General features: G+C 36.0%; 1 protein-coding gene across 4 annotated transcripts in view; it reads left to right on the top strand.

Annotated features, from left to right (window-relative positions):
- The window catches only part of LOC311080597 (kinesin-like protein KIF21A), a 57,269-nt gene that overhangs the window by 12,746 nt on the left and 18,043 nt on the right, over positions 1-26,480 (top strand). For 2 of the 4 annotated variants that reach the window (XM_084110630.1, XM_084110629.1), the window contains exons 2-15: positions 5,684-5,906; positions 12,398-12,583; positions 12,930-13,079; positions 14,198-14,329; positions 14,548-14,715; positions 15,848-15,963; positions 16,052-16,247; positions 16,424-16,613; positions 21,856-21,919; positions 22,008-22,211; positions 23,012-23,059; positions 24,089-24,164; positions 24,286-24,391; positions 25,341-25,529. In XM_084110630.1, the coding sequence (XP_083966756.1) occupies positions 5,684-5,906; positions 12,398-12,583; positions 12,930-13,079; positions 14,198-14,329; positions 14,548-14,715; positions 15,848-15,963; positions 16,052-16,247; positions 16,424-16,613; positions 21,856-21,919; positions 22,008-22,211; positions 23,012-23,059; positions 24,089-24,164; positions 24,286-24,391; positions 25,341-25,529 (2,048 nt within the window). The remainder of the gene's footprint in view (positions 1-5,683; positions 5,907-12,397; positions 12,584-12,929; positions 13,080-14,197; positions 14,330-14,547; positions 14,716-15,847; positions 15,964-16,051; positions 16,248-16,423; positions 16,614-21,855; positions 21,920-22,007; positions 22,212-23,011; positions 23,060-24,088; positions 24,165-24,285; positions 24,392-25,340; positions 25,530-26,480) is intronic. The other 2 variants (XM_084110632.1, XM_084110631.1) reach the window with 1 other exon arrangement.

The following is a 26,480-nucleotide window of genomic DNA, read 5'->3' as shown; positions in this document are numbered from 1 at the left end:
TAGCCACCAATTTGACATGACACACTTTGTAGTGTTTGTGGGCAGACTGATTAAAAACCTTTGTACCTTGACTTCTAGAAATTACGTAAAGCCACCCAATCAGATTGTAGCTGTCAATTTTAGCCAGTTCTTATCATTTTTTTTTTTTGTAGTATGCGTCAGGCGGGTTTGTGGGTGTGCCATCTGAGCTTGAGACAAGTTTCTCAAGGCCATACAGGTTGAATAGATGAAAGTTATTATCTTAATTATCATAACGACAGTTGTCATGAAAAGCCATTATATATATATATATATTTTGTTTTTTTTAAATGTGGGTGATGTCAATGTCACAAACTTGTGATCTATTACTCATTATTTAGTACTGAGAACAGGCGCGCTCAACTCCCAAACCGTTTATGGGTGCGAGTTATAAAGAAGTTATCAAATAAAGATGAAAAACCGCACTCTCTAGTTGCATATCTATACTATAGTTATATATAACTAGAGAGTGCGGTTTTTCATCTTTGTTTTATTACTCATTATTATCAAAGGAATCCAAACCAATCAGTCTGTTTACCAGTCAGATATCCAGAATCAATGCAAAGTGTGTTTTCTTGTTTCATCTGTTCTTGTTGTGTGTTGACACTATGGTTTACATTTTTACTATTTTATGCTTTTAAAACCCATCACTATTGAGTTTTTTTATATATATATTCAGGCCACAGTTTGTTGATGTAAATTATGCCTCAAATTCTGTGTTTTGTTGAAGAGAGGTGATCAGATTTTCTGATAGACAATGTAAAAAAATGTTGCTGTCATTTTGGTTTTAGGTTTAGGCACCCAAACCATGATGACGTAATACAGAGATATAAGATATGGTAACGTCTGCTCTCATCTCAAAAATGAACGATGAATCAACTGTTAATGAGACTAGGACATAAAAAAATATACCCATAACACAAGTCTAACAGGGTCATGTTTTCCAGGGCAGGATACATCAGCACTTATTCATCTTTCCACATCTGCTTTATTGGTATTGTAATATATTTTCCATGCTATGTTGTTGTTGCCCATTGTGCTTAGTTCACTGTTTGAAGTCATTGTGTGCTCACCTGAGAAGTTTTAGAGTTCAAATGATCCCTAGCAGACAGACTGGACCCTTTTATCCTACAGGGTAATGACTAGATAACTGTTAGACCTGTAGAACACGGTTCAATCCAGTTAAGCTACTGATCTTTTCTCTGGAAAGAGAGGGCTGTGCAGATTTCTTTGTCACTGTAATCGCAGTAATGAGGCCTGCGGGTTGAGGTTAACGCTTTCAGTCAGAAGCTGAGCTTTATATTATGCCTTTTGAACATTGTGTGACCCAGACTGCTTAATTATTATGATTATTATGAAGCTTTTATCGGTTTAAATCAAGTCTTCTAAAGAGGCGTGATTGTTTTATATGATGAACTGATTTAATTTAGACACACATAAGAGCTAATAAATTATGGCAAACAGAAGCTCAAATGTACTTTTCAATTATATTAATGGTTCTTTTAATTGCTTTTGAGGAAAATTTTGTTTGCCAAATGATAATTTCAGATGTCAATAGATAAATAAGTATGTATTGAAGGAAACAGCTCTGCATGTGTAATATTGCTTTTATAGAGCGGATTAATAAATAATTAACATTTTAGACTCAGTATTGCAGTATTATATGTGTATCTGAACAACAAAGAGCGATGTTTCATTTTTGTGAATTAATCAGTTTTTTAACAAATTGTTTGAGTGACTGATTCAATGACTGATTCAATTTGTTTGAGTCAATGTTTGAGTCAATTCAAATTCCTTTCTTAATGATTTTGTGTTTTTGAACTATTTGGTTTAATGTATGATTCAATAATGCATGATTCAATGTATGATATAAATATAATAAAATAAAATCAGAAATGTAATACAATTCTTTCAAAAAAAGAAAGATTTTTCACAGACGTTTTAAAGGTGGCATAAATTTAATCCAACAGCGTGTCTTAAATGCAGTATATTCAATTTGAAATAATAGTATATTAAATAAAGATGTGATTCAAAAATGTGGTAACATTTATTTGTACATTTATTTTATTGCCACTGATATTAATATTTGTTCATTAAAAAAAAAAAAAAAAACACAACAAAACTTATTGTGTATTTTAATGTGTATTTTAGGTGCACGGTGCAACAGTATGAGCAATAGTTACTCATTCCTGGTAAAAATGTTGCATCTAAAGTCCAAATAGAATCACTAAACAAGCATGTTTCAAAAAAAGCACTGGGTGTTCAAATCTGTCAGATGACTCACTAGAGTGTTTTGTGGAAGCTGTTGAAATGGGAAATGTATTTCACTCTCATAAATGTCTCACAATATCTTTTACAGTATGTATAATTACGCAGAGGCGTAGTATGGTCTCACATTCACATCATTTGTGGTTAGGGGGTTCTTGGAGTGCATTTGGGTTTTACGAGACCAATTTTATATATCCTCGGTGGTCAGAGGTCGTCATTGTAATATGGCTTATTTTTGAGTTATGTGTTCATGTATCCCCTCTAAGCTGCATAGAATGCACTGGCACGCATGAGTAGCTCTGAACCCAAGGGAAAAAGTTAACCCTTACATGTCTGTGTTCAGTATTCGAGAGTTTGGAGACATTTGAGACGTCACAAGAAAAGACTGGCCACACACAAGGGTGTTTGACTAGTATTACTGTCGAGAGAGAGAGAGAGAGAGAGAGAGAGAGTGTGAAGCTGGTTAAGAACAGAGTAGCACAGCACTATGCAAATTATTAGGACACTGGGTGTCATTCAGTAGCCATACAGACTCAAATTTGTTCACGAAATCTGCGTATGAACAGTTTCATGAACAAATCATGAACTTATATTTAAAAAATGTAGGAACAAATTAAACCATATTTACACAAAAATCGCACAAACGGTTGTAAAGCAAAGGTTGTGTGAAAAAAAGAAAGAAGCTGTTTTGGTTATGTTTTATGCAAATTACGGTTACACTTTATTTCCACTTTAGACATTCTACTAACTTTGCAACTACATGTAACTCTTACCCCTGATTTCACAGACAGGGCTTAAGACTAGTCCTAGACTAAAATGTAAGTCTGAGCTGTTTCCACTGAAATAAACTTGCACTGACTGATCTTAAAAATATATCAGTGCCTTTTTAGTTTTAAGATGCACATCGGTAATGTTTTTTTCTAAGCATGTTTATAAAAATTACTTAAATGTCCTAATTGATCTATGGTCTAATCCTGGCTTAGTCTAAGCCCTGTCTGTGAAACCGGGCCATAGAGTATTAGCAGAGTGTTAAGTTAGGTTTAGGCTTGGTAGAATAAGTTGACATGTATGTAAGAAATGAATGTAAATTAAGTAAATCTGTATTTCAGTGTTAACTTTCTCAGATTAAGTTGTGTGTGTGATTTGTGTGATGTATTAGGGTTTGCAACTTTACATAAAGACCCTGTTTACACCTGGTATTAAGATTTGGTCGATCGGATCACAAGTGGACGACGCTAAATACAGGTGTAAATGGAGTCTAAAACGTTATGAGCTTGTCCACTTTCAACTACTTCCAGAGGTAGTCGAAAACGCATTCGACCGGATTGCTTTCGTAGTGTAAACGCTCATGTGGTCGAAAGCGTTCGAACAGCCACAAAATATGTCACGTTTATATGTAAATTGCGTGAGCTTACTTCGTCCTTTAGATCGAAATATCTGAAAAAAGCCATACATTTACATAGACTCTCCCCTCGAAGAATTTTGGACAGAAGTTGTTGAAAGTGGACAAAAGTGACCACTAGAGATTAAAACGCTAGGTGTAAACGGGTATCTGTCTCCCTCGTCTACTTGTATACCAGGAGTAAACCGGGCCAAAGAATCTCTAGGGTTGGATTAACAGGCTTTCAAAGCCTGAACAATGAGCCACTGAACAGAACAATGTAAATCACAGCACTAAAGAGCTCTCAGCTTTACTGGAGAGTAACGCTTCACTCAGACACTCATCCACTGAATGAAAACACTGCAAAAAATGCTTTTCTTACTTAGTATTTTTGTCTTGTTTCCAGTCCAAATATCTACAAAAAACCTTAAATTAAGATGGATTTACTAGATGAATAAAATCCCATAAGATATCATGTCTTGTTTTCTGGAGAAATAAATCAAAATTAAGTTGTTGCTTAAAAAAGATAAATTATCTGCCAATCGGTTAAGCAAAAATAAAAATAAAAATTCAAACAGAAACAGGATTATTTTTCTTACTCCATTTTCACAAGATTTTTCTTGTTTTAAGCAAAAACTCACTTAATTTTAGATTTTTTTCTTCAGAAAACAAGACAATATCTTATGGCGTTTTACTACTATTTTTAGATAATTGGACTGGAAACAGGACAAAAATACTAAGTAAGAAAAGCATTTTTTTTGCAGTGAATATGCAACAATCTATTTTTATCCATTAAAAAATATGAAATAATAATTCAGTAGTACTGATAGGTGAGCCATAGTTGAATCAGTCGGCACAGATTTTCAAAATGAGGGACAGGCCACAAATCCATGAGTACGGTTTGCAAAACTGGGGGTACGGATTGGGTACGGATTGAAAAACTGAAGGTATGGTTTACAAATCTCTGCATGGATTGGAAATCCGTGGGTACGGTTTTTGCAAAACCCCACTAACTTGCCGGATCCGTTACACACCTACCCCCACACCCTTGTCCAGGGACCTCGGAATTTTGAAAAAAGCAAGAAAAATCTGTTTTTACATGCTACAACCCCTTCAAAAGTGAATGTAATAAGGGCTAAAAAGTTAAAAGGCAGAGCCGCAGGTTGTGTTAGAGGAAAGGTTTGAATAATGAAAACAGAAAACGCGAGTAAATGAATCCCAGGGTGTGACTGTTTACCTAGCGTGTTGCCATAGCTTCCTCTCTCGCACTCCACTAACAGAGAGCGTCTATGTTCATAAACTGACTTAGGAGTGTTTCCACTTTCCACGAATACAGTACTCTTGAAGACTTTTTCTAAAGCAATAGAGGCACAAATGTTTCACTTTTTTTTTCTGAAAAATGTAAAAAAAAAAAAAAAAAATAAAAAAAAAAATATATATATATATATATGAAGAGTTCAGATGCAAAAGCCTCTAAGTGCCATCTGAAATTTTCTTCTAAAATGATCATTTTTATCAAGCTCGTATATTTAAGTTCAATAATTTCACTTACATGGCAATGAAAATTACCTATTAATTGTCATTTAAGTGAAATTACTTAACTTAAATATACAAGCTTGATAAAAATGATCATTCTAGAAGAAAATTTCAGATGGCACTTAGAGGCTTTTGCATCTGAACCAATCATGAATAGCTAGTTATAAACATCAAGTTTTTTATTTTTTTATCCACTGTTAAAATGGGGATTTCGATATGTCCCACCTAAGAGGTTGTACCTTTTTTTGACTGTATCCATTCATCATAATTTTGACACAAATATCACAATAAATAAATAAATATTGAATATCTGATCAATAGCTTATTATAGTGTGTGTGTGTGTGTGTGTGTGTGTGTGTGTATATATATATATATATATATATATATATATGTTATTAGAGATTAATGACCAAAAATCTTTCAATATGAACTAATTTATTCTGATAAATGACTAAACTCAAACACTCTCTATTTTTTAGGATTCGTCCACAGTTGGCAAAGGAGAAGATAGAGGGATGTCACATCTGCACATTCGTGACCCCTGGGGAGCCCCAGGTCATCCTAGGAAAAGACAAGGCCTTTACGTTTGACTATGTTTTTGACATGGACTCTCAGCAGGAGAGCATCTACAGCAACTGCACTGAGAAACTCATCGAAGGCTGTTTTGAAGGATATAATGCCACTATCTTCGCCTATGGACAGGTAAGACTGTAAAATGACAAGAAACTGAATATTCCATTGATCTAGTGAAGTAAGTCAGTCCACACTTAAAAAATGCTAAGGTTTGCAGAGGTTTTTTTTTATTTTTTATTTTATTTTTTATAATATATTAAATATTTATACACGCAACTTTCAAAATACACTTAGGATAGTTCATAACAATAGTGGCGTTCGCACCGGAGGAACCTTTTCATAGTTCCTAGAACTATTGGCGGAAGTACCCGGATTTTGGCGTGTTCTCACCGCAGGAACTAGGAACGATTTTAGTTCTAGGAACTCCTTTCGGAGGAACTAATTTAGCTCCTACTTCACAGTAGGGTCTAAACCAGCACTATAGGAACTACCAGTGACGTTAGTGTACGCTGATTGGCCGAACGCACGTGAAACACTGGCACCCGCCATTTTTAAAAAAGCTGTGTAAACACACAGTTTATAGTCTATATATTTACTCCACAAACTAACTCTATGAACATGGAAAACAGTGATAGATGAGCCTCTCAACCTTTATGCTGAGGAGGAAATCCAACGCGACTTTGAGGGGGCCAAGCAAAACATGATTATGTATTTCTGCTCAGCTAGCAACACGGGACATCAACCACACGGCATACGCTAATACCTTTTCATAAACTGTCTACTTTCTATGTATAACAGTTCTGTCTAATAACGTATTAGACAGGACTGTTAGACAGATCGTAAACTAATGAACACGGAGAATGCGAGCACTGTGAGCTCAGGCTTTGGCATTGTCAGCGCTTTCAAAATAAAGGTCTGCTACACCGTCAAAATAAAAGTCACAACAACAAGTTCGGTTTACGTCACTTCAGAGTTCCTACTGGCGGTGCGAATGCAACCAGGAAAACGTTCCTAAGGGAACCATTAGTTCTTTGGGAAACACCCTGGTGGCTAGTTCCTAAGTTCTGGTGCGAAAGCCCCTTATGTTACAATTTGGTGAATTGGTAGCTAATTTGTATGAATTCCTACAAATTCAAACGTTTTCGTACGATCTGCTTACGGTTAAGTTTAGAGGTTGGGTTTGGGGTCCTCCATTCTTGCTTTTTTCTAAAAATTGTACGTTTTGCATCGTTCAAATTCGTATAAATTCGTCACCTCATAAAATAGTTGTTTTCTCATGAGATTAGGTTACAGCTTTACAGCCGAGTGTGCTGAGGCAAAAATCAAACATGCTCTCCTAAAGTACTCTATCTTAAGTACCGTTGAGAAGTCTGATTCATTTTAGTGAATTGGCCCAGTTGAACTATTTAATAGAACCCATCCAAAAAACAATGAACTGATTTATGGCTTGTTACGTATTCTTGTTTCGTTGGGGAACATTTAGACTTTTCCATTGGTTTTTGGATGATTACAAAAAGTATGCTCTGACCAACAAGCATTTATGGTTCTTACATGTTTTGTTCATCATGATAATCTTCACAAATTAATACTGATTTTAAGTATTTTAAAGTGTAAATCAGTGGCCAGAGGTAAAAAGCAGTAGGCTATAAACGAACCACACCACACACTTCCGAAAAACAACTCTTTATTTAAAAAAAAAAAGAAAACTGAAAGTTTAAGTTAGAATAGTTTGAAAGAGCATGATTGTAAGTAAGCACAAGGCTAGTTAGTAGATGAGTTTACCTGTTCGTTGTGATGATGTTTAATGTCCATCGTAGTCCCATTTAGCCACTTGTTGGCAACTGATTTTTTAAAAGACAAGTAAAAGCTTTAAAAATATGTTGATCTTGTGTTCACCACAGACATTATTTCATGCATTTAACAAAAAGCCCATAAAAAAAAAAAAAAAAAAACATTGATTCGGGACGGTGGAAATGCTAACTCATTTCTGGGTTTTGCCTTAAAAAAATGTCATCCCTGCAGTACTCTATTGAGACCCTCAGTTTATTTGTGCCAGACTGGAAAAATAGACCATTTGATAATTGTACATTTAAGGCGAGACACGGTAGGCAAAAACATCAGTTTTTTTTCACTGGTCAATTTTGAGATTTTTGGATATTTGTCTTCAATAACATGTCTTCTTTCAGACTTGTGTTGAAAAAAAGTCCGAAATACACATTTAGATCTTTATTTTATTACACGTTGTCTGTTTGCGTCTGTAGATTTCTCATAAATTCAACAAAAGTTCGCGTTCTTAATCAACATGCTGCTCCGCGATCTCTGCCGTCAGCCTGTCATCACAAGCACCGTTAGGAAGCTCTCTCTCTTGTGTACAATCCTGTCGGATACAAATATGGTCATTTCCTTTTTATAAGCAACCAATCGTGAAAGTAAAAGGGCTGAATGCGCAATCTCATTGGCTGATGAAAAATCTTTAAAGCCCGTTTTCTCAAAATGACTGTTCTCTCATACTCCCAAGTCCGAAATCTCCACTTCAGTAGCACCTATATACACCAAACTTTCCAGTCTTGTACCTAGTTATATTATGAAGACATTTACAGAGGGATTTGTAAATATATTATTCCTAGCCTGATTTATATAACATTTTATTCCAAAAAACATGGCGAAAATCATTTTTTTAAGGCTATTGACAGTATTTTCTGATTTACAGGATAACAAAAGTAGATATCCATAAATCCCTCTGTAATTTTTTTCCCATCTAATATGTGAACACATTGAAAAAAAATTTTTTAACCTGGCTTTATCCAATACTCAGATTTCGTTTTTTAAAATATATGCAAATTAGTGCATATTTGATTAGATATTGCCTAATTTGCATATTTAAACATTAAATTACAGAAAACTTGTAATACATTTTTTTCTCATCTTAATGTAGGTAATCAACTGTGAAAGTTTCATGGTGATATCTGCTAGTTAAAATTTTTACCCTATTCACCTGTAGTGTCTCGCCTTAAAAACATGCACCCTCAAATAGTGTAGTTCACTATTTTTGTTATAGCTTGGTGCTAAATCAGTTTTTATTAGGCAACTAAACGTATGTAAGTTTCGGCGCTAGAGGTCGTAGCTTGATGACACCGTAAATGAGTGTGGAGTCATGGGAGTTGTCGTCTTGTTGTCTTGTTTATGGATGAGCTTATATATTAAAGTTTTATTAACGTTACTGTTGCATAAAGCTTACATAGGCTTATATGGCACAGTTGGCCGCTGCCGCTAGCTCTTTCGTTTCGTTGTTTATGTTTATTTTACAATTAAAGTTATGTTTAAAGTCCACCTCTTTCTTCCCTGAACTTGAACTTTGTTACAGTTACATTTGATAATTAAAATTTTCATTATTTTATTTCATTCTAATGAAACAGCTGCGAATTACTACTCATGTGACTTTATTTTACGAATTAAAATTGTGGGGTAACTAAGCGCTCTAAAAACAACCATGAAACTTCTGTCAGAACCTGAACCACAGACATGTTCAGACAAGAACACCGCTATCTTTTCTCTTTTTTCACACTAATAGATTACTAAAATGATCTAATTCCGTAAATACAAATGCATTTGTGAGTGTATTACATCTCAAGTTCTGACATTCAATCATGATAAGAATAAATAAAAAAAACTCTCCCTCATGAGAGTTCCTAACTCTTCGTCAGTCTTTCTCTGGCTTTGTTAATTCTCCCTCTGTCATTTGAGGGTCTTGTCTTCCTGTCAGCGTCTCTTTCAGTGGGTGATGAGGCACAGGCCCTGTGTGTGTCATTCCTCTATGTGTCTATGGCAACAGAGACCCCAACCTTCTTTTGTCTGGGCTGTCTCCCTCCTCTGTTGCCCCTGCTAAAAGAAAATGCTCTCTGCTTTTACCACACATATCAACAGCACATGCAGGTTTTCCACAAGACCATGTTGTCCAACTTTTTTTTTTCCTGTGCCTTCTTTTTAAAGTGCCCCTATTATTGAAAGGTTCCTAAGACTAAGATTCCTAAGGCTCTCATACAATACACTTTCATATTTTCTTAATATACATTGCACTTCACCTAATTTTTCAAAGTCTGAAAACGGTTCCTTTGAAGATTTAGCCTCTCTAAACCCCTCCTTTCCACAAACCTACTCGGACTGGTCAGATGGCCCAGCCTGTTGTGATTGGTCTACCGCTTACAGCGTGTGTCGGAAACAAAACACCCATTACTATATCTTAATTACTGAAAACGGCATCACAATCTGACATTGGTTGGCAACTCATGCCATTGGTTGAGCCAATATTGCCATGTATTGCTATAAATCAAATCAAATCAAGTATATTTGTATAGCGCTTTTCACAATACAGATTGTATCAAAGCAGCTTCACAGTATTAAATTAAAATAAAATAATACAACAAGGTTTGTTTCTAGTGGAATTTATTGTTTGATAGAATAAAAGTAAATATCCCCAACATATCCCCAACTGAGCAAGCCAAAGGCAACAGTGGCAAGGAACCGAAAAAACTCCATCAAGTGACCTAATGGTGTCCTAAAACTCCATCAGGTGACCTAATGGAGAAAAAAAAAAAAAACCTTGGGAGAACCCAGGCTCAGTCGGGGGCCAGTTCTCCTCTGGCATTTATGAACTAGAGGCCGGATTGTAGTTTGAACTGTAAGATTAAGAATATTATATGAATGCCTGGCCGAAAAGATGCGTCTTTAATCTAGTTTTAAACTGGGAGAGCGAGTCCGAGCAACGAACAGTATCAGGAAGACTATTCCAGAGTTTCGGAGCTAAATGTGAAAATGCTCTCCCTCCTTTGGTTGATCTGGATATCCTAGGTATGACCAAAAGCCTCGAATTTATTGATCTTAAAGCGCGCGATGGATTATAGGGCGATAGAAGATCCGTTAAATAGACTGGAGCTAAGCCGTTTAGGGCTTTATAAGTCAGTAGCAATACCTTGTAATTAATACGGAACTTTATAGGTAGCCAATGTAGTGATGATAAAATCGGTGTTATATGATCATATTTTCTTGATCTAGTAAGAACTCTAGCGGCTGCATTTTGAACTAACTGTAGCTTGTTTATTGAGGATGCAGGACAACCAGCTAATAAAGCATTACAGTAATCTAGTCTCGAGGTCATGAATGCATGAACTAACTTTTCTGCATCAGAAACTGATAGCATATTACGTAGCTTAGCAATGTTTCTAAGGTGGAAAAAGGCTGTTTTTGTAACATGCGAAATATGATTTTCAAAAGACAGGTTACAATCGAGTATAACACCCAGGTCTTTTACTGTAGAGGATAAAGTAACAGTACATCCTACGATGTCAAAGTTGTATTGTGAGAGGTTTTGTGGGCGGTTTTTTGAACCGATAAGTATTACCTCTGTCTTGTCTGGATTTAATAAAAGAAAATTACGCGTCATCCAATCTTTTATATCTTTAACACACTCTGTCAATTTGGATAATTTAGCGTTTTCATCCGGCCGTGATGAAATATATATTTGAGTGTCATCAGCATAACAATGGAAACTAATTCCATGTTTCCTTATAATATTTCCAAGTGGCATCATATATATTGAGAATAACAGAGGGCCCAACACAGATCCCTGCGGCACTCCATAGTTTACTGGAGTTATGATCGATTTTTCTCCATTTAAACAGACAAAATGGTAGCGGTCAGATAAGTATGATCTAAACCAGCTTAATGTTACAGAGACAAGTACAAAGGGCAGGGACTTAATTAACGCGAGCTTATGACCCGCGCTTACTTGGAATTCCTCGTTGATGGGAAACAGTTTCAATCCCCAGTCCCTCCTCGATACCCCTGATAAATGTAACAATAACAATGTGATTTAAGCTTTAATTCCAGCAGAAGATCTAGGCTAGCACTATTGGCAGATTTTGAAATATGACAGATGTAATGAATGTTTTTCAACTCTCATTTGTATAAAGTTGAACATGTCTCAACATTTTGATGCTCTAACTTGTTTCACTCTACTATCAATCCTATCCAAATCTTTTTTGTTTAAACCCATTATAACTCTTTCCACTTTATTTAGTTATTTTTGTTATGTTTGTACAAACTGAGAAACAAGTCAAAATAATTTTTTGTGATATCTATTTTAGTCAATTTGTGTAAAAAATAAAATAAAATAAAAAATACAAGCTTCACATTTTTCTGTTTAAACCTTCCATAACTCTTGCCCCATTGACTTCCATTGTAACTGCATTACTGTAAAATTATTTTTTTATGTTTCGACAAACTGAGGAATTACTGAGTCAATTACTTTTATAATATATATATTTCTCAATTCTTGTAATTTTATTTTTTGAATACAAACTTCATACAATACAAGCTTTTTTTGTTGTTGATTTCTACAAACTGAGGGAAGTCAATTTATTTTATAATTTTTTGGGGTAGTTGAAAGCATGTATATGGTCATTGCATTTATATCGCAGTTGATGCTCCATGGTTTTAGTTGAAAATGATCTGAAATATTCTTTAATGCTTAAGGAGAAACTTCAAAACACACCAAAAGTTGATAACAATATCTTCTGTTTGATTGGTCTTGTGTTATCTAACCTCCTCCTGAATCTTTTCAGACTGGTTCGGGAAAGACGTACACCATGGGCACGGGCTTTGACGTGAACATCGTGACTGATGAGGAGTTGGGAATTATACCACGGGCGGTCGGCCACCTCTTCAGGGGTATCGAGGAGCGCAGACAGGCCGCCACAGAACAAGGGCGACCCGTACCCGAGTTTAAGATCAACGCCCAGTTCTTAGAGGTGAATAACCTCCACTGTTCTCTTGCGGCCTAGTTTCATCTAAGCTCTGGAAAATAGCAATCTTACAACTGACAGACGTGTTATTTCTGGTGTTAATGGAAGTGAAGATGTTGAGTTATCTCATATCAGCATTGAGGTTTAAAATTATACTCTGATAGGTGTAGCGGAGCTGCCATCATGTCGGCATGCAAAGGGTGGTGTTGACAGTGCACCACAAATAACACGCCTGTCGTACCATTGGCAGGCGTTAAGAGATTTTAGCATGCATGTCTGAACTTGGCTAATTAATTACATAACCACTCCTGCATGTTTATAGCTGTCTAAGGTTGAGTGTTTTGTTTCTTAGTTGTACAATGAGGAGGTACTGGACCTGTTTGATTCGACCCGAGATGCCGAGGCCCGCAAGCAGAAATCCAACATTAAGATCCATGAAGATGCCAATGGAGGAATTTACACAGTGGGAGTCACAACACGAACCGTTAGCTCAGAAGCAGAGGTTGGCTTTCTACTAGGGTTTGCAGACATGTCTTGAGCCTTTCTGCGCTTGCTCAAATTGATTTTAAAAATGTGTGTTTTTATTAATATGAAGTTCACAAGTTTTTCAGGGGTTTTCCCCCTTAAAAATAAACTGCTATCTTTATTTATAATCATTATGTTGGCTTGACAAATTATCTTTTTTTTAAGCTTCTTCTTCTTAGACTAAATTTAAATAGTATCTCCTCCAAGAGCTTTAAAGCTACAACCACCAAACTCAGGTCAGATCTTCAGACTGTTCTCATTTGGGTTGCTATATGTTTTCTAACTGATCCGACTTGCGATTTTAAACTGACCTTAAACTGACTATCAAAACTACGAAAAAGTCCCATAAACTTTCATTGAGGGGGTCAAAACTTTCATACAGCAACCCTAATTGAGTATTTAAGCTTCATCCACCAAGTATCTATTACTAGCAACGTCTAAAAAACTAGCTTTGACCATAGACTTGCTAGCATTGTGCTAAATCATGTTAGCAACATGCTAATTCATGCTTGGAACATGTTAAAACATGCTAGCAACATGCTTAAACATTCTAGCAATGTGTTAAGACATGCTAGCATTTATCAACATGTTAGTGTTTTGGTAAGACAAGCTAGTAACATGATAATTCATGCTAGCAATGTATTAAAACATGTTAGCAAAATATAAAATAATGCTAGACATATTAAGACATGCAAACAACATGATAAATCATGTTAGGAAGCTTATAAAACTTTCAGACAAGGCTTTGTCAAGCCAGCATAAAAGTTTGTCCCAATGAACTTTACTTTCTAGTTATACTTTTTATGTATTAGAAATCTATGATCATATTTTTTTTATTAATATAAAATCAAGCTTGTCTGTTTTTAATTACAATATGAAAACAGTTATATTATTTATATACTAGTATAGTAAATTATATTATTATTTCTATAAAAATAAAAATCTGTCTTTATTTTAAAAAGTTGATCAGGTATTTTAAATTTATTGGTTCATCAATGAATGTTATGCTACATTGTTTCTGCATTATCAATCGCACTCACAATAGCTGAGTTATCTCAGTGTCGATTACCTGATTCTCTTCTCTATCTCTTTCAGATGCTGCAGTGTCTCAAATTGGGCGCTCTGTCCCGCACCACCGCCAGCACTCAGATGAATGTCCAGAGCTCACGCTCCCATGCCATCTTCACCATCCACCTGTGCCAAGTTCGCGTCTGTGCCTCAGACAATGTAGGTTGTCAAATCTCCCACTGCTGGAAAACTTTCTCTCAGCTGTTCAACTCTGATCACTCTCAGCACACAGAGTGTTTCTTGTGCTATTACGTTATTTCACTTACTCATATTCATTTCAATGATGACAACCTAGTTTAACTCTGTTAAAAGCTATAATAATATACTCTAACTGTACAGTACATCATTCAGTTTTTCATTTTATGTCGCTTTTCCAGGACGCAGAGAGTGATAACAGACTGGTGAATGGCTCCACAGAGATGAATGAGTTTGAGACGCTAACGGCTAAGTTTCACTTTGTGGATTTAGCCGGCTCTGAGCGACTGAAGAGAACAGGGGCCACAGGGGACCGGGCCAAAGAGGGCATCTCTATCAACTGTGGACTGGTAAGAACAGAAGTTAAAGTGGCATAAACAATAAAATACTCACAGATTCTCACAGGATTGCTACAAGACCTAAACAATATGCGTGTTAACATGATTTCAGTATGATAAAATCGCTTAATAACCTTTTCTGTGTTTAGTCATATCCAGTTTTGCTACAAAACAATATTAAAGGATAGAATGAAGTAATATTTGGGTATTGAATTATTATAAAGTATAATTATTTAAGCATGTTTACAGGATCTCTGGGAACTGAATTGATATACAGTATTAATAAAATTAAGAGAGCTAGAATCTGGCAATAAAGACACGTGTGAAGCTTGATATTCCACATTACATCCATTCAAATCCACTTGCTGCTAGTGCGACTGCCACCTGGTGGCTTTCAGAGAACAAACTCAGAGAACAAACTCTTTAATGCCATTAAAAGAATGATTTATGAAAAGAAATCATCTTATTTACTTACCCTGCTGTTGTATGAAACCTGAAGTAGGGCTGCATGTATTGAGGACAAATCAAATTGTGATTTTTCTGATAAAAAATGTGATTGTGATATAATATTATAAAATATTTATTATAATAATAATCATAAAAACATAAAAAATATTACTTTCATTATATTTTACTGTAGTATTTAAGAAAAATGTTATAATAATGTCTTCACTTCTTCATTTTTAAATGTTAAACCATCCTCAACAATCAACTTTTATTTTGAAGTGCCTTTGCGATTTAATAATCGGACTAAGCCTTATCGCTTATATTTCGGTTTTATTTTGATTAATCGTGTTGCCTTAAACTAAAGGCTGTTCTTTTTTTCTGTGAAACACAAATGTATAAGAATCTTTATGCAGTTTTTGCCAAAAGTTTATCAAGCTCCTATTCTATAAATCAGAATTTATAGTGTATTTTTGAAACATTTATGTTTTCTGGAGCTTGATGTGTCATGTGCCATTGAAAAGAAAGACTTTTGTGTTTCCATAAAACAAAATGATAACAGCATGCAGGTTTGAAACAATATGATCACGAGTTAAATTACTATATTTATTTCTGAATGAACGATTCTTTTAATGTGAGTCATTTGGCTGGTATCGCCTCTGATAACTAATAATTTTGGCTTTGTTTTGTGGTGGTAAAGTTAGCTCTGGGTAATGTGATCAGCGCTCTGGGTGACAGGAGCAAACGCTCCACACATGTGCCTTACCGAGACTCCAAACTCACTCGCCTGCTTCAAGATTCCCTTGGAGGAAACAGGTATATTTTTTTTAAACATTTTATTAGGCCCTAATCCTGGTATTTCTGCAGTTTTTTTCAAATGTTGCTTCTCCCTTGTGACCTCCAGTCAGACGACGATGATCGCCTGCATCAGTCCGTCAGACAGAGACTTCATGGAGACCCTGAACACGCTGAAATATGCCAACCGCGCTCGCAACATCAAGAACAAAGTGATGGTGAACCAGGACCGGGCTAGTCAACAGATCAGCGCTCTGAGAACAGAGATCGCCCGTCTGCAAATCGAGCTCATGGAATACAAGACGGTTTGTGCTGCGATGTTTAGTCCAGATTTATTTCAAGTTTGTATCAGAATTTCACTATAATATGTTATGTGAATATTATATTATATTATATTATATTGGAACTTAGTGTTCCTAATTTAAATGAGTAGAATTATTATTTGTATATGTTAAATTGTATGTATGTATTTTTGAAACAGGGCAAGCGTATGGTTGGCGAGGATGGACTGGAAAGCATCAATGACATGGTGCATGAGAACTCCATGCTGCAGACAGAAAACAATAACCTGCGTGTACGAGTGAAGGCAATGCAGGAAACCATCGACGCCCAGAGAGCCAGACTCACCCAGCTACTGAGCGACCAGGCCAACCAGACCCTCGCCAAAGCAGGTACTCGCAGGCCACGTTTACACCTGCTATTAAGATGCGTTTTGGTCGATCGGATCACATGTAGACGAGGGAGACACAAACCCGTTTACACCTGGTGTTTTAATCCGCTTTTGTCCACCTTCAACCACTTCTGTCATGATTTCTTCGAGGGGAGGGTCTATGGCCGGTAGGGGTGTAACAATATATCGTGTCACAATATATCGCAATACAAAAATGCAACAATATGTATCGTGGATAGTTCACCCAAAATAAAAATTACCCTGTGAGAACAAATTGAAGTTTTCAGAGTCAGTACTACATTAAACTACAATATATTATGTTGAATATAATGGGGGAATATTAGTGGGTCCTGATAATGCTTATGTTATTAGTCTTATGTTACCTGTAAAAAGTGGCCTACATTATTTTAAATATATCTAGCCAGTGACAGAGTGCAAGCATATTCGTCTAAAATAATTCTGTATTTTCAGGTTCAGAATCATGAATATATTAATTCTAGTGTCACCATTGTCCAAGCCTATTCATTTACACCCACAATGTTATATCAAATTTAACATTTAAAGGAACACTCCACCGTTTTTTGAAATAGGGCTTATTCACCTTCTTTCCTACATTTAGATAAGTGGGCAAATGCATTTTTGTCTCAGTGCATGCATTGTTTTAGTTTGACAGGGTCGGCATTAGCTTAGCTTAGCATAATGAATGGAATCCTTTGTTGCCAGCTAGCATGTCCTGAGTAAAAGTGATTAAAAAAAAAAAAACCCACGTAATTACTTCTTGTGGCCTGCGTATTCACAACGAGTACAAATAGCGATGCAGATTAACACTAGGCGATTTCCTATGCAGATATTGACTTGGGACTATATTAGGGGGAAGCACAGGCGAAGCACTGCTACTTGGGCGCAGAGATATCACGCCCAAGTAGCAGTGCTTCGCCTGTGCTTCCCCCTAATATAGTCCTTAATATATAAGTCAATATCTGCCTAGTGTTAATCTGCATCGCTATTTGTACTCGTTGTGAATACGCAGGCCACAAGAAGTAATTAGGTGGGGTTTTTTTTTTTTATATCACTTTTACTCAGGACATGCTAGCTGGCAACAAAGGATTCCATTCATTATGCTAAGCTAAGCTAGCGCCGACCCTGTCAAACTAAAACAATGCATGCACTGAGACAAAAATGCATTTGCCCACTTATCTAAATGTAGGAAAGAAGGTGAATAAGCCCTATTTAAAAAAACGGTGGAGTGTTCCTTTAATCAACAGTACATTTTTTCTTAACCTTTTATTATATTCTTGGAGTATCGCAATAATATCGTATCGTATCGTGAGTTCAGTATCATGATATGTATCGAATCGTGAAATTAGGGTATCGTTACACCCCTAATGGCTGGGTAAATGTTTTTTCAGACCTTTCAATCTGAAGCCCAATTTATACTTCTGCGTCGGACCTACGCCGGAGCCTCTACGCTGTAGGCAACGCGTTGGTTTTCATTTATACTTCTGCGTCGTTGTCCGCGTTGACACTTGCAGAGGGAGCGTGTGAAACCCGAGGGAGCGTGTGAAACCCGAGGGAGCGATCCTAGCAGACCAATCACAGCGCTTGCGTCCGCGTAGAGTTGACGCGTTGTTACATTTTTGGAGAGGTGCACGTCAGGGTACGCCGAAGGGTACGCGCGCTACACACAGCCTACGACGTAGCTACGGCGTAAGTTCGACGCAGAAGTATAAATTGGGCTTAATGGATGAAATAAGCTCTCGCAATTTACATATGAACGTGGTCAGAGGAAAAAAACACGGAGAGCATTCTTTCGTTTCTGCTCTGATAGCTGCAAGACCACACCGAACACCGTATGTACATGTTAGAAATCTGGAATGGTGAGAGAACATTGTGTTTGGTATGTTTTTCATCCTCAATCTCGGGTCTTCAGCTTCATGTTAACACATTCGACCACATGAGCGTCTACACTCCGAAAGCAATAAAAAAAAATGAGTTTCGACTACCTCTGGAAGTGCTGGAAAGTGGACAATCTCAAAACGTTTTAGACCCTGTTTACACCTGTATTTAGCGTCGTCCACTTGTGATCCAGTCGACTAAAACGCATCTTAATACCAGGTGTAAACAGGGCCACAATGACATAAATTAAATATCAGGGCCCGTATTCTTAAAGCTTCTAAGAATCCTCTCAGAAAACTCCTAATTTAGCTTAAAAACTTCTACGTAAGAGTCTAAGCTTAAGAGCGATTCGGGACCGATCTGAGATCAACTCTGAGCGAGGAAAAGACAAAAAGACTTTCATCTTAGTGAGGAGGCGGGGCTGACCCCATTGCTATGTAGTACACAATCTTTTGAAGACTGTGATTGGTTGGTTGTCCAAGAAGGGGAAAAAAAGAGTGATTTTAAGTATAGGGTCTACTCACACGCACACACACACACACATTATATATGTTACCGGCAAAGTGTGTAATCCGGCATTCTATAGAATGCCTAAGTATGTATAGAATTAGGTCATGTATTTTTTGCAAAAAACATCAGGGCCCGTATTCATAAAGAATCTAAGAATCCTCTCAGAAAACTCTTAATTTAGCTTAAAAACTTTTATGTAGGAGTCTTAGCTTAAGAGCGATTCGGGACCGATCTGAGAGCAACTCTGAGCAAGGAAAAGACAAAAACTTTTATCTTAGTAAGGAGGCGGGGTTGACCCCGTTGCTATGTATGACACAATCTTTTGACGACTGTGATTGGTTGGTTGTCCAAGAAGGAAAAAAAAAAGTGATTTTAAGTATAGGGTCTATTCTAAGCCTTCACTTTGAACTTACATGCGTAATTTTTCCTATTTGATCGTTCTCACACACACACACACACACACACACACACACACACACACACACACACACACACACACACACACACACACACACATTATATATGTGTTTATAAATCCTTTTTTTATTTACCATGCTGTTAATTTCCTATAAGGTATTTGATTGCTTAGAATGATAAAAATTGTTCCACTCTTTCCAGTTACACTGATTGCTGGCATGTCTATTTAAGTGGTGGTTTGAATGTTGGTTTTAATGTATCAAACATGGAATTTTCCCAGTGGCCAAATATCGTAATGTAGTGATTACTTTCATTTCAGGCGCTATGGCATTTCTGCGCTGTGTTGGAGATATTAGCGTGTCTCTAAAAAGATCAGTCACAAACATGGTCCCTGCACGATCTAATCTATAGTGTCTTATTAACTCACTGTTATCCATCGTCTGCAACACATTTCTTCTCCCTCTTCGTCTTTCTGCCATTTTCTCCTCTGCTAAAGAAACTCTTAAGCCTCTTAAAAGTCCTCGTCCGTGCTCCTAACAATTTTGACCTTAAGACCTCTTTTAAGGGTTAAGATGCTTTCTGAATTACTTTTTTCTTTACTAGGACTTTTTCTTTAATTTTAAGAGTAAACGCCCACATTTCTAAGAATTTTCTTAGAATTTTGTCACTAGGAGCTACTCTTTGCATTAAGATTCTTTATGAATACGGGCCCAGGAATTCTATACATTGCCTAGGCATTCTATACAATACCGGGATTACACACTTTGCCGGTAACATATATATGTATATACATCTTTTTTTATTTTTGTTTTATTTACCATGCTGTTAATTTCCTATAAGGTATTTGATTGGCTTAGAATGATAAAAAATGTTCCACTCTTTCCAATTACACTGATTGCTGGCATGTCTATTTAAGTGGTGGTTTGAATGTTGGTTTTAATGTAGCAAACATGGAATCAAAAACAAGAAGGACGAGAAAGCCCGACTGGACAGAGGAACAGTGTTTACTGTTAGCCCAGTTAGTGGATGAACACAAGGCCATCGTTAAAGGAAAATTCGGGCCGGGTGTCACAGCACGGGGCAAGAAGCAGACGTGGGAGCTTATAGCGCAAATTATTAACGGTTCATTCCCCCTCATTGTGCGCACAAGGAAAGCCTGCTATATTCATAAATGCAGTTTTTTGAGCCTGCAAGGTGGGAATGTCCAGCGGAAACTAAATGAACTGCGACACAATAAGAGGTTCTGAAAGTGCTGTAATTGTTTGTGTGATCACTCTGCTTACAGAAGGTTGTGACAGACCCAAATCATCAATGCTGCATTGTTGCATTTTTCCCAGTTCCCAAATATCTTAATGTAGTGATCACTTTAATTTCTGGCGCTATGGCATTTCTGCGCTGTGTCAGAGATATTAGCGTGTCTCTAATAAGATCTGTCACAAACATGATCCCTGCACGATCTAATCTATAGCGTCTTATTAACTCGCTGTCATCCATTGTCTGAAACGCATTTCTTCTCCCTCTTCATCTTCCTGCCATTTTCTCCTCTGCTAAAGAAACTCTTAAGCCTCTTAAAAGTCCTCGTCCGCACTCCTAACAATTTTGACCTTAAGACCTCTTTTAAGCGTTAAGATGCTTTCTGAATGACTTTTTTCTTTACTAGGATTTTTATTCAATTTTAAGAGTAAACGCCCACATTTAAGAGTAACATTAGTTCACTTTAATAAATGCATTAGAAGTATTGTTCATTGTTAGTTCATGTTAACTAATGTAATTAACTAATGTTTCTACATGTTTTAACTAATGTTTCATTTGAAACCTTATTGTAAATTGTTACCAGTGTAACATTATTTGGACTCTTTCTGGAGCATGGTGGGAAGTTAATAATATTGCTTTTTTTCACAATACTGACTACATTTGTCATGTTCAACCACTGCAGTGGTATCCAAATAGTTTTAAGAGAAATTATCAAATGTATATTTTTAATTTTGAGAAATATATGTGCATCAATAACTTTAATTCAGTAGGAAGTTCCAAACTGCATATCTGTTACCCATTCTGTTGTTTTGTTTTCTTTAAATACAATAATTCAATTATTCTGTTTTTGTTTGAAAATGACAAATACATATAATTTGGTTTTAATTGTTATCAGACTAATTTTGGTAACAGGGTTGTAAACCGGGTTAGTATCAGGGTTGAATACTCAAAAAAATAAAACTTCATATAATATTTAGTTTGATATTCTGGGCAACTTTTATTATGGAGATTAAGTACTTCCTTTTACTGACCTTTTTTTTGTGAAAAAGAACAAAAATGTGAATCATCTACACAATGTGGATTATTTCCCTGTGCTGGTTTTACATAACCAACAAAAAAATGCATTACTTTGCTAAAACAATTTAATTACGCAATCTTTTTTGCAGGTGAAGGAAGTGAAGAGATCGGAAACATGATCCACAATTACATCAAAGAGATTGAGGAGCTCAGGTAATGTCTGCAAACACAGTACGCCCATATCTTAGAAGTTCATAAACATCTCTGTATGTGTAATGTTTGTGTGTTGTGTGGTCTTCAGGGCAAAGCTATTGGAGAGTGAAGCTGTGAATGAAAACCTGCGGAAGAACCTGTCCCGCGCCTCCACCCGCTCCTCATTTTACGCCGGCCCGACTTCCATTACCGCCAGCCACCTTGCACCTGAAAAAGATGCCGCAGACATCATTGAAATCGCAAAGAAAGACCTACAGAAACTGAAGAAAAAGGAGAAGAAGAAAAAGAAGAGGTAAGCTACTGACATTAATGCTTATCCGTGTAGTTGAGGAACATAAAACTCGGATTTCCCTTTTCTCCTTTGACAAAGGAGGGGATTGTTCTGGTCTGCTGTATGCCTCAAAAATATGGTGTACAATTTCTATGCTTCCTCACGGGCATCTTCATTGTTGATGAGTTGCTCCCAATAGGAAACGTTTGAAAAATCCTCACAGTTTGTCATTTCTATTGCTTTAGTAACAACAGCTTATCTGATTGGTGGATCTCACTATAGAATCGTGGGTAATGTAGTACTTCACCAGTAATTCTGCATTCTGAGTGAATTATTTTTGTAGGCCAACATGGAAGTTAGCATCACCCTGGATCCCTTGACAAAAATCCAGTAGGATTTTTCTTTTGGCCTTTGGATTATTGCAGAAAATAAGGTCTGTGACCAACAAAAGTTTTGTTAGTCATGATAATTTTCACAAAGTAATACAGCTTGAATTTTGAAGCCAGAAGAAAAAAAGCTAAAAGCAGGCTATAAACCATGCTCTGTCACTTTCACTAAGCTTCCTTCAGCCAACCATTTCTGTCTTTATTTAAAAATAATAATAATAATTAAAAAAAAACATATTTCCCTGGAAGTCATGCCTGCTGCACTCTATACTGGGGAGGTTTTTTACATCAGATCCTTTTATTCAAAAAAAACCAAAAGAAAAACCTTCAAAGTTTATGAATTTGGAAGTATTCCTGTTCCTCACGTGTTCTTCTCTGCATCATCTTTGGCACTGTGGTTCCTCTTACTCTCACCTCACCCCTTCACTCTTGAAGACTTCAGCAGATGGATGAAGGTGCTCATGAAGATCTTGAGAACGCCAGGTTGGAGAATGTCATTAAATGCTGTTGTTCCACTAACCTTAGTCACCGCACCCTGGAAAACCCATTGCTCTTCCCTCTTCTTTTCTCTAACATGATAAACGTCTATGGTTTAAAGGTTTAGAATCTGTTTCAAAACCTAGTGAGCTGCCTTGCTGTCTGTTGTCTACATAGTCAGCTACCTTAGTTGAAAGAGAGTCCCATAAGTAAATGACCTTAAACATGCAGCAACTCCAAATAGCACTCCTCGAGAGTTTGGTGTTAGCGTGTTGCTAAGCTAACAATGTGTAAAACAACAACAATGGTAGGCTAAGTACAAAAATAGAATAGTCCATTTGTAATCAGATTTAGCTATTCTTATTGATTTTTGTCGACTTTGAGTGACATAGAAGTATTATAGTAGATATTTTCTCAGATTAACGTTAGCATGTTGCTAGGCTAATGAATGACGCATAAAATGACATAGCACACACAAATAGATGTCTTGTCTGAAAAGAAATTACAGTGTGGGATCTGGAATGGCCTTATCCTTGAAGTTATGCTGCCTTAAATTTGGGTATAAATGTGGTATCTTTGAAGTATAGTTATGCAGCATAGTTGTGCTACCTACTCTGTCTGTGTTGCCTTAAAATGCTGTCTAGGTATGTAGCTCACTAAGGTTTGGAACAAAGCTCTTTAATTCTGTTGGGTTTTATTCTAGAGCCCTTTAAGATGTGTAATCAACTCATTTTCATGTTTGATCAATATGTGATGTCTCTTCAGAGTTTAACAGTAGCCAATAATAAAGCGCAACTGATTCACTAACACTGACTGATTTAATCAGTTATTAACAAATCTTGGAATCTAGTGATTTAAAGACCCCATGAAATCGAAGTTTTGGACTCACCTTCAATAGGATATACAGTACATTAACACTGCAAAAGTAAATGTGATTGTCAACAAATCCATGAGGTCTTTAAGTAGATGGCGGCACTAAGGGGTTTGCCTTTTATTAAATTCAACATTTCATGATATTTTTCTTATTTCATACAGTGTCATAAAGGAGGAGGGGCCAGATAACGAGCAGGATAAAGAGGCCTCTGAGAGAGCCAATGAAGAGCCAGAAATGGTAAGTTAAACTCTCCCTTGTGTGTTCAAAAGATATGCTGATTTAAATCTGCTATTTCTTTACTGTCCCTGGGATTCTTCAAGGCAAAATATTGTTTCTAATAATCCCAATACTTCTGTAGGATGTGAGTGATCATGATGAAGGTGAGGAAGCCGAGGGTGAGGAAGAGGAGGATGAGATGGAAGTGGATAGCTCTGATGAGTCTGACTCTGAGCTGGAGGAAAAAGGTAAAATTCCTGCTTTTAAATTGTATTGGCTTGCAGAAAATTGCATTTGAATTTTTTAAAATAAAAAAATAAAAATGTTTTATTTCTGAATTAATCTTTTCTGAATTAAGCACTCCTAATGTAAGAATAAAAATAATATAATGGACACCCTAGTGGAAAAAAAACCCTATATATGTCTATCAGGAAGTTTCAAGCAATTTGTCAGTAAATATGTTAATCGATTTTTACTATACTTAGTGTGAAATAAATGTATTTAAGTATAGTAAAAATCGATTAACATATTTACTGACAAATTGCTTGAAACTTCCTGATAGACGTATTCAACTTTATTTGGAGTACTTCTTTATTGCACACAATACACATTTAATAGTAAGCGTGTGATATAAAATTTGTTTAATATCACTATTAGTAAGTATAGTTGGATCTCTGCATAATAATATTAGTCTTTAAATACAAGATATTTAAAGTGTACTTAAAGTATGCTTGCAATAATTCCGCTTTAGCACAATCAAATATACTTACTTATATATTTAGTTGGACCTCAGCACTAATTCTGGATAACTAAAGTGCATTAAGTACAAAATTAGTTGTTCCAGTTTAGCAGACTTTAAGTATATCAGTTTAGTATACCAAAAGTACAATTGCAGGGTATTTAAATTTAGTACATAAATATATACATGTATTTGTAGTATACTTAGCATAAAATTAATGCATTTCAAATACATTTTTGGTATATTTATTTTTCACTAAGACATAATACACAGTATATTTAAAGCTATTATAATATGTTCTGTCGGTCAAGATTGCTATACACACTATGAAATATAATTGATTAAACTATTAGTTTTAAACATAATTTTTAAATTATAAATAATTCTTTTATTTTATCAACTCTTGTTCTTGTTGAATAAAAAACAACCTCCATTCTGTGCATTTTGTGTGTTGACAGAGGACTTCCAGGCAGATTTGGCCAACATCACATGTGAGATCGCCATCAAACAGCGGCTGATCGATGAACTGGAGAACAGTCAGAGACGTCTGCACACGCTCAAACAACAGTATGAGCAGAAACTCATGATGCTGCAGAGCAAAATCAGGGACACACAGCTGGAGAGAGACCGCGTGCTGCATAACATGGGTACAACACACACTCATACACACATACGCAAGCATAACTAAGTCATTTATAATGAGCACTTCAAAAATATGACTACCTGTCAAAAGTTTGGAATCAATTAGGTTTTTAAGTTTTGAAAAAGGCCTCTTATGCTCACCAAGGTTGCATTTATTTGATAAAAAATACAGTAAAAACAGTAATATTATGATATATTACTATTTAAAATAACAGTTTTTCGTGCTTAGTATTTTGTGGAAACCATGCTACTTTTTTTCAGAATTCTTTGACTAATAGTAAGTTCAAAAGAACAGTATTTATTTGAAACCTTTTACATTATAAATGTCTTTACTGTCAGTTTTGTTCAATTTAATGCATCCTCACTGAATAAAAGTATTATTTTTTTGTATCTTATTTACCCCAAACTTTTGAGTAGTAATGTAAAAATGTAAAAAAAAAAAAAGTAAAGCATTTAGTACATTTAGTCAATAATTTACATTACATTTAGTAATGTAAAAAATGTAAAGCAGACTGAAAAACGGTTTTCAACTTTGACAACTATAAGAAATGATTGAGCACCAAATCTGCATATCTGAATGTTTTCTGAAGGATCATTTGACACTGTCATCACAGACTAGATTTGAATACGTTACAAAAGAAAATGTTATTTAAAATTGTAATAAAATATTTTACAGTATTACTGTTTTACTGCATTTTTTCATCAAATAAATGCAACCTTGGTGAGCATAAGAGACTTTGACTGGTATAGTGTAAATGAAATTATGCACCTGCAACCTCGGTCTTTCAGTATAGCTCTACTGCCCTCTTCTGGTTTGTTTTGGAAACAGCTTGAATGAAAATGCAAATGCACAAATAATAATTATAAAAAAAGTTATAGGCCTTTTTCACACTGCACTCTTAAAGCAAACTGTTAAATGGCACTGCAGCGTAACTGTAGAAGCGTAACGTTTCTAT

Source organism: Abramis brama (assembly GCF_963993115.1).
Source record: "Abramis brama genome assembly, chromosome: 4".
NCBI classification, from domain to species: Eukaryota; Metazoa; Chordata; class Actinopteri; order Cypriniformes; family Leuciscidae; genus Abramis; species Abramis brama.
Note: the sequence above shows the minus strand (reverse complement) of the source record. Positions and strands in the feature narration are given on the sequence as shown.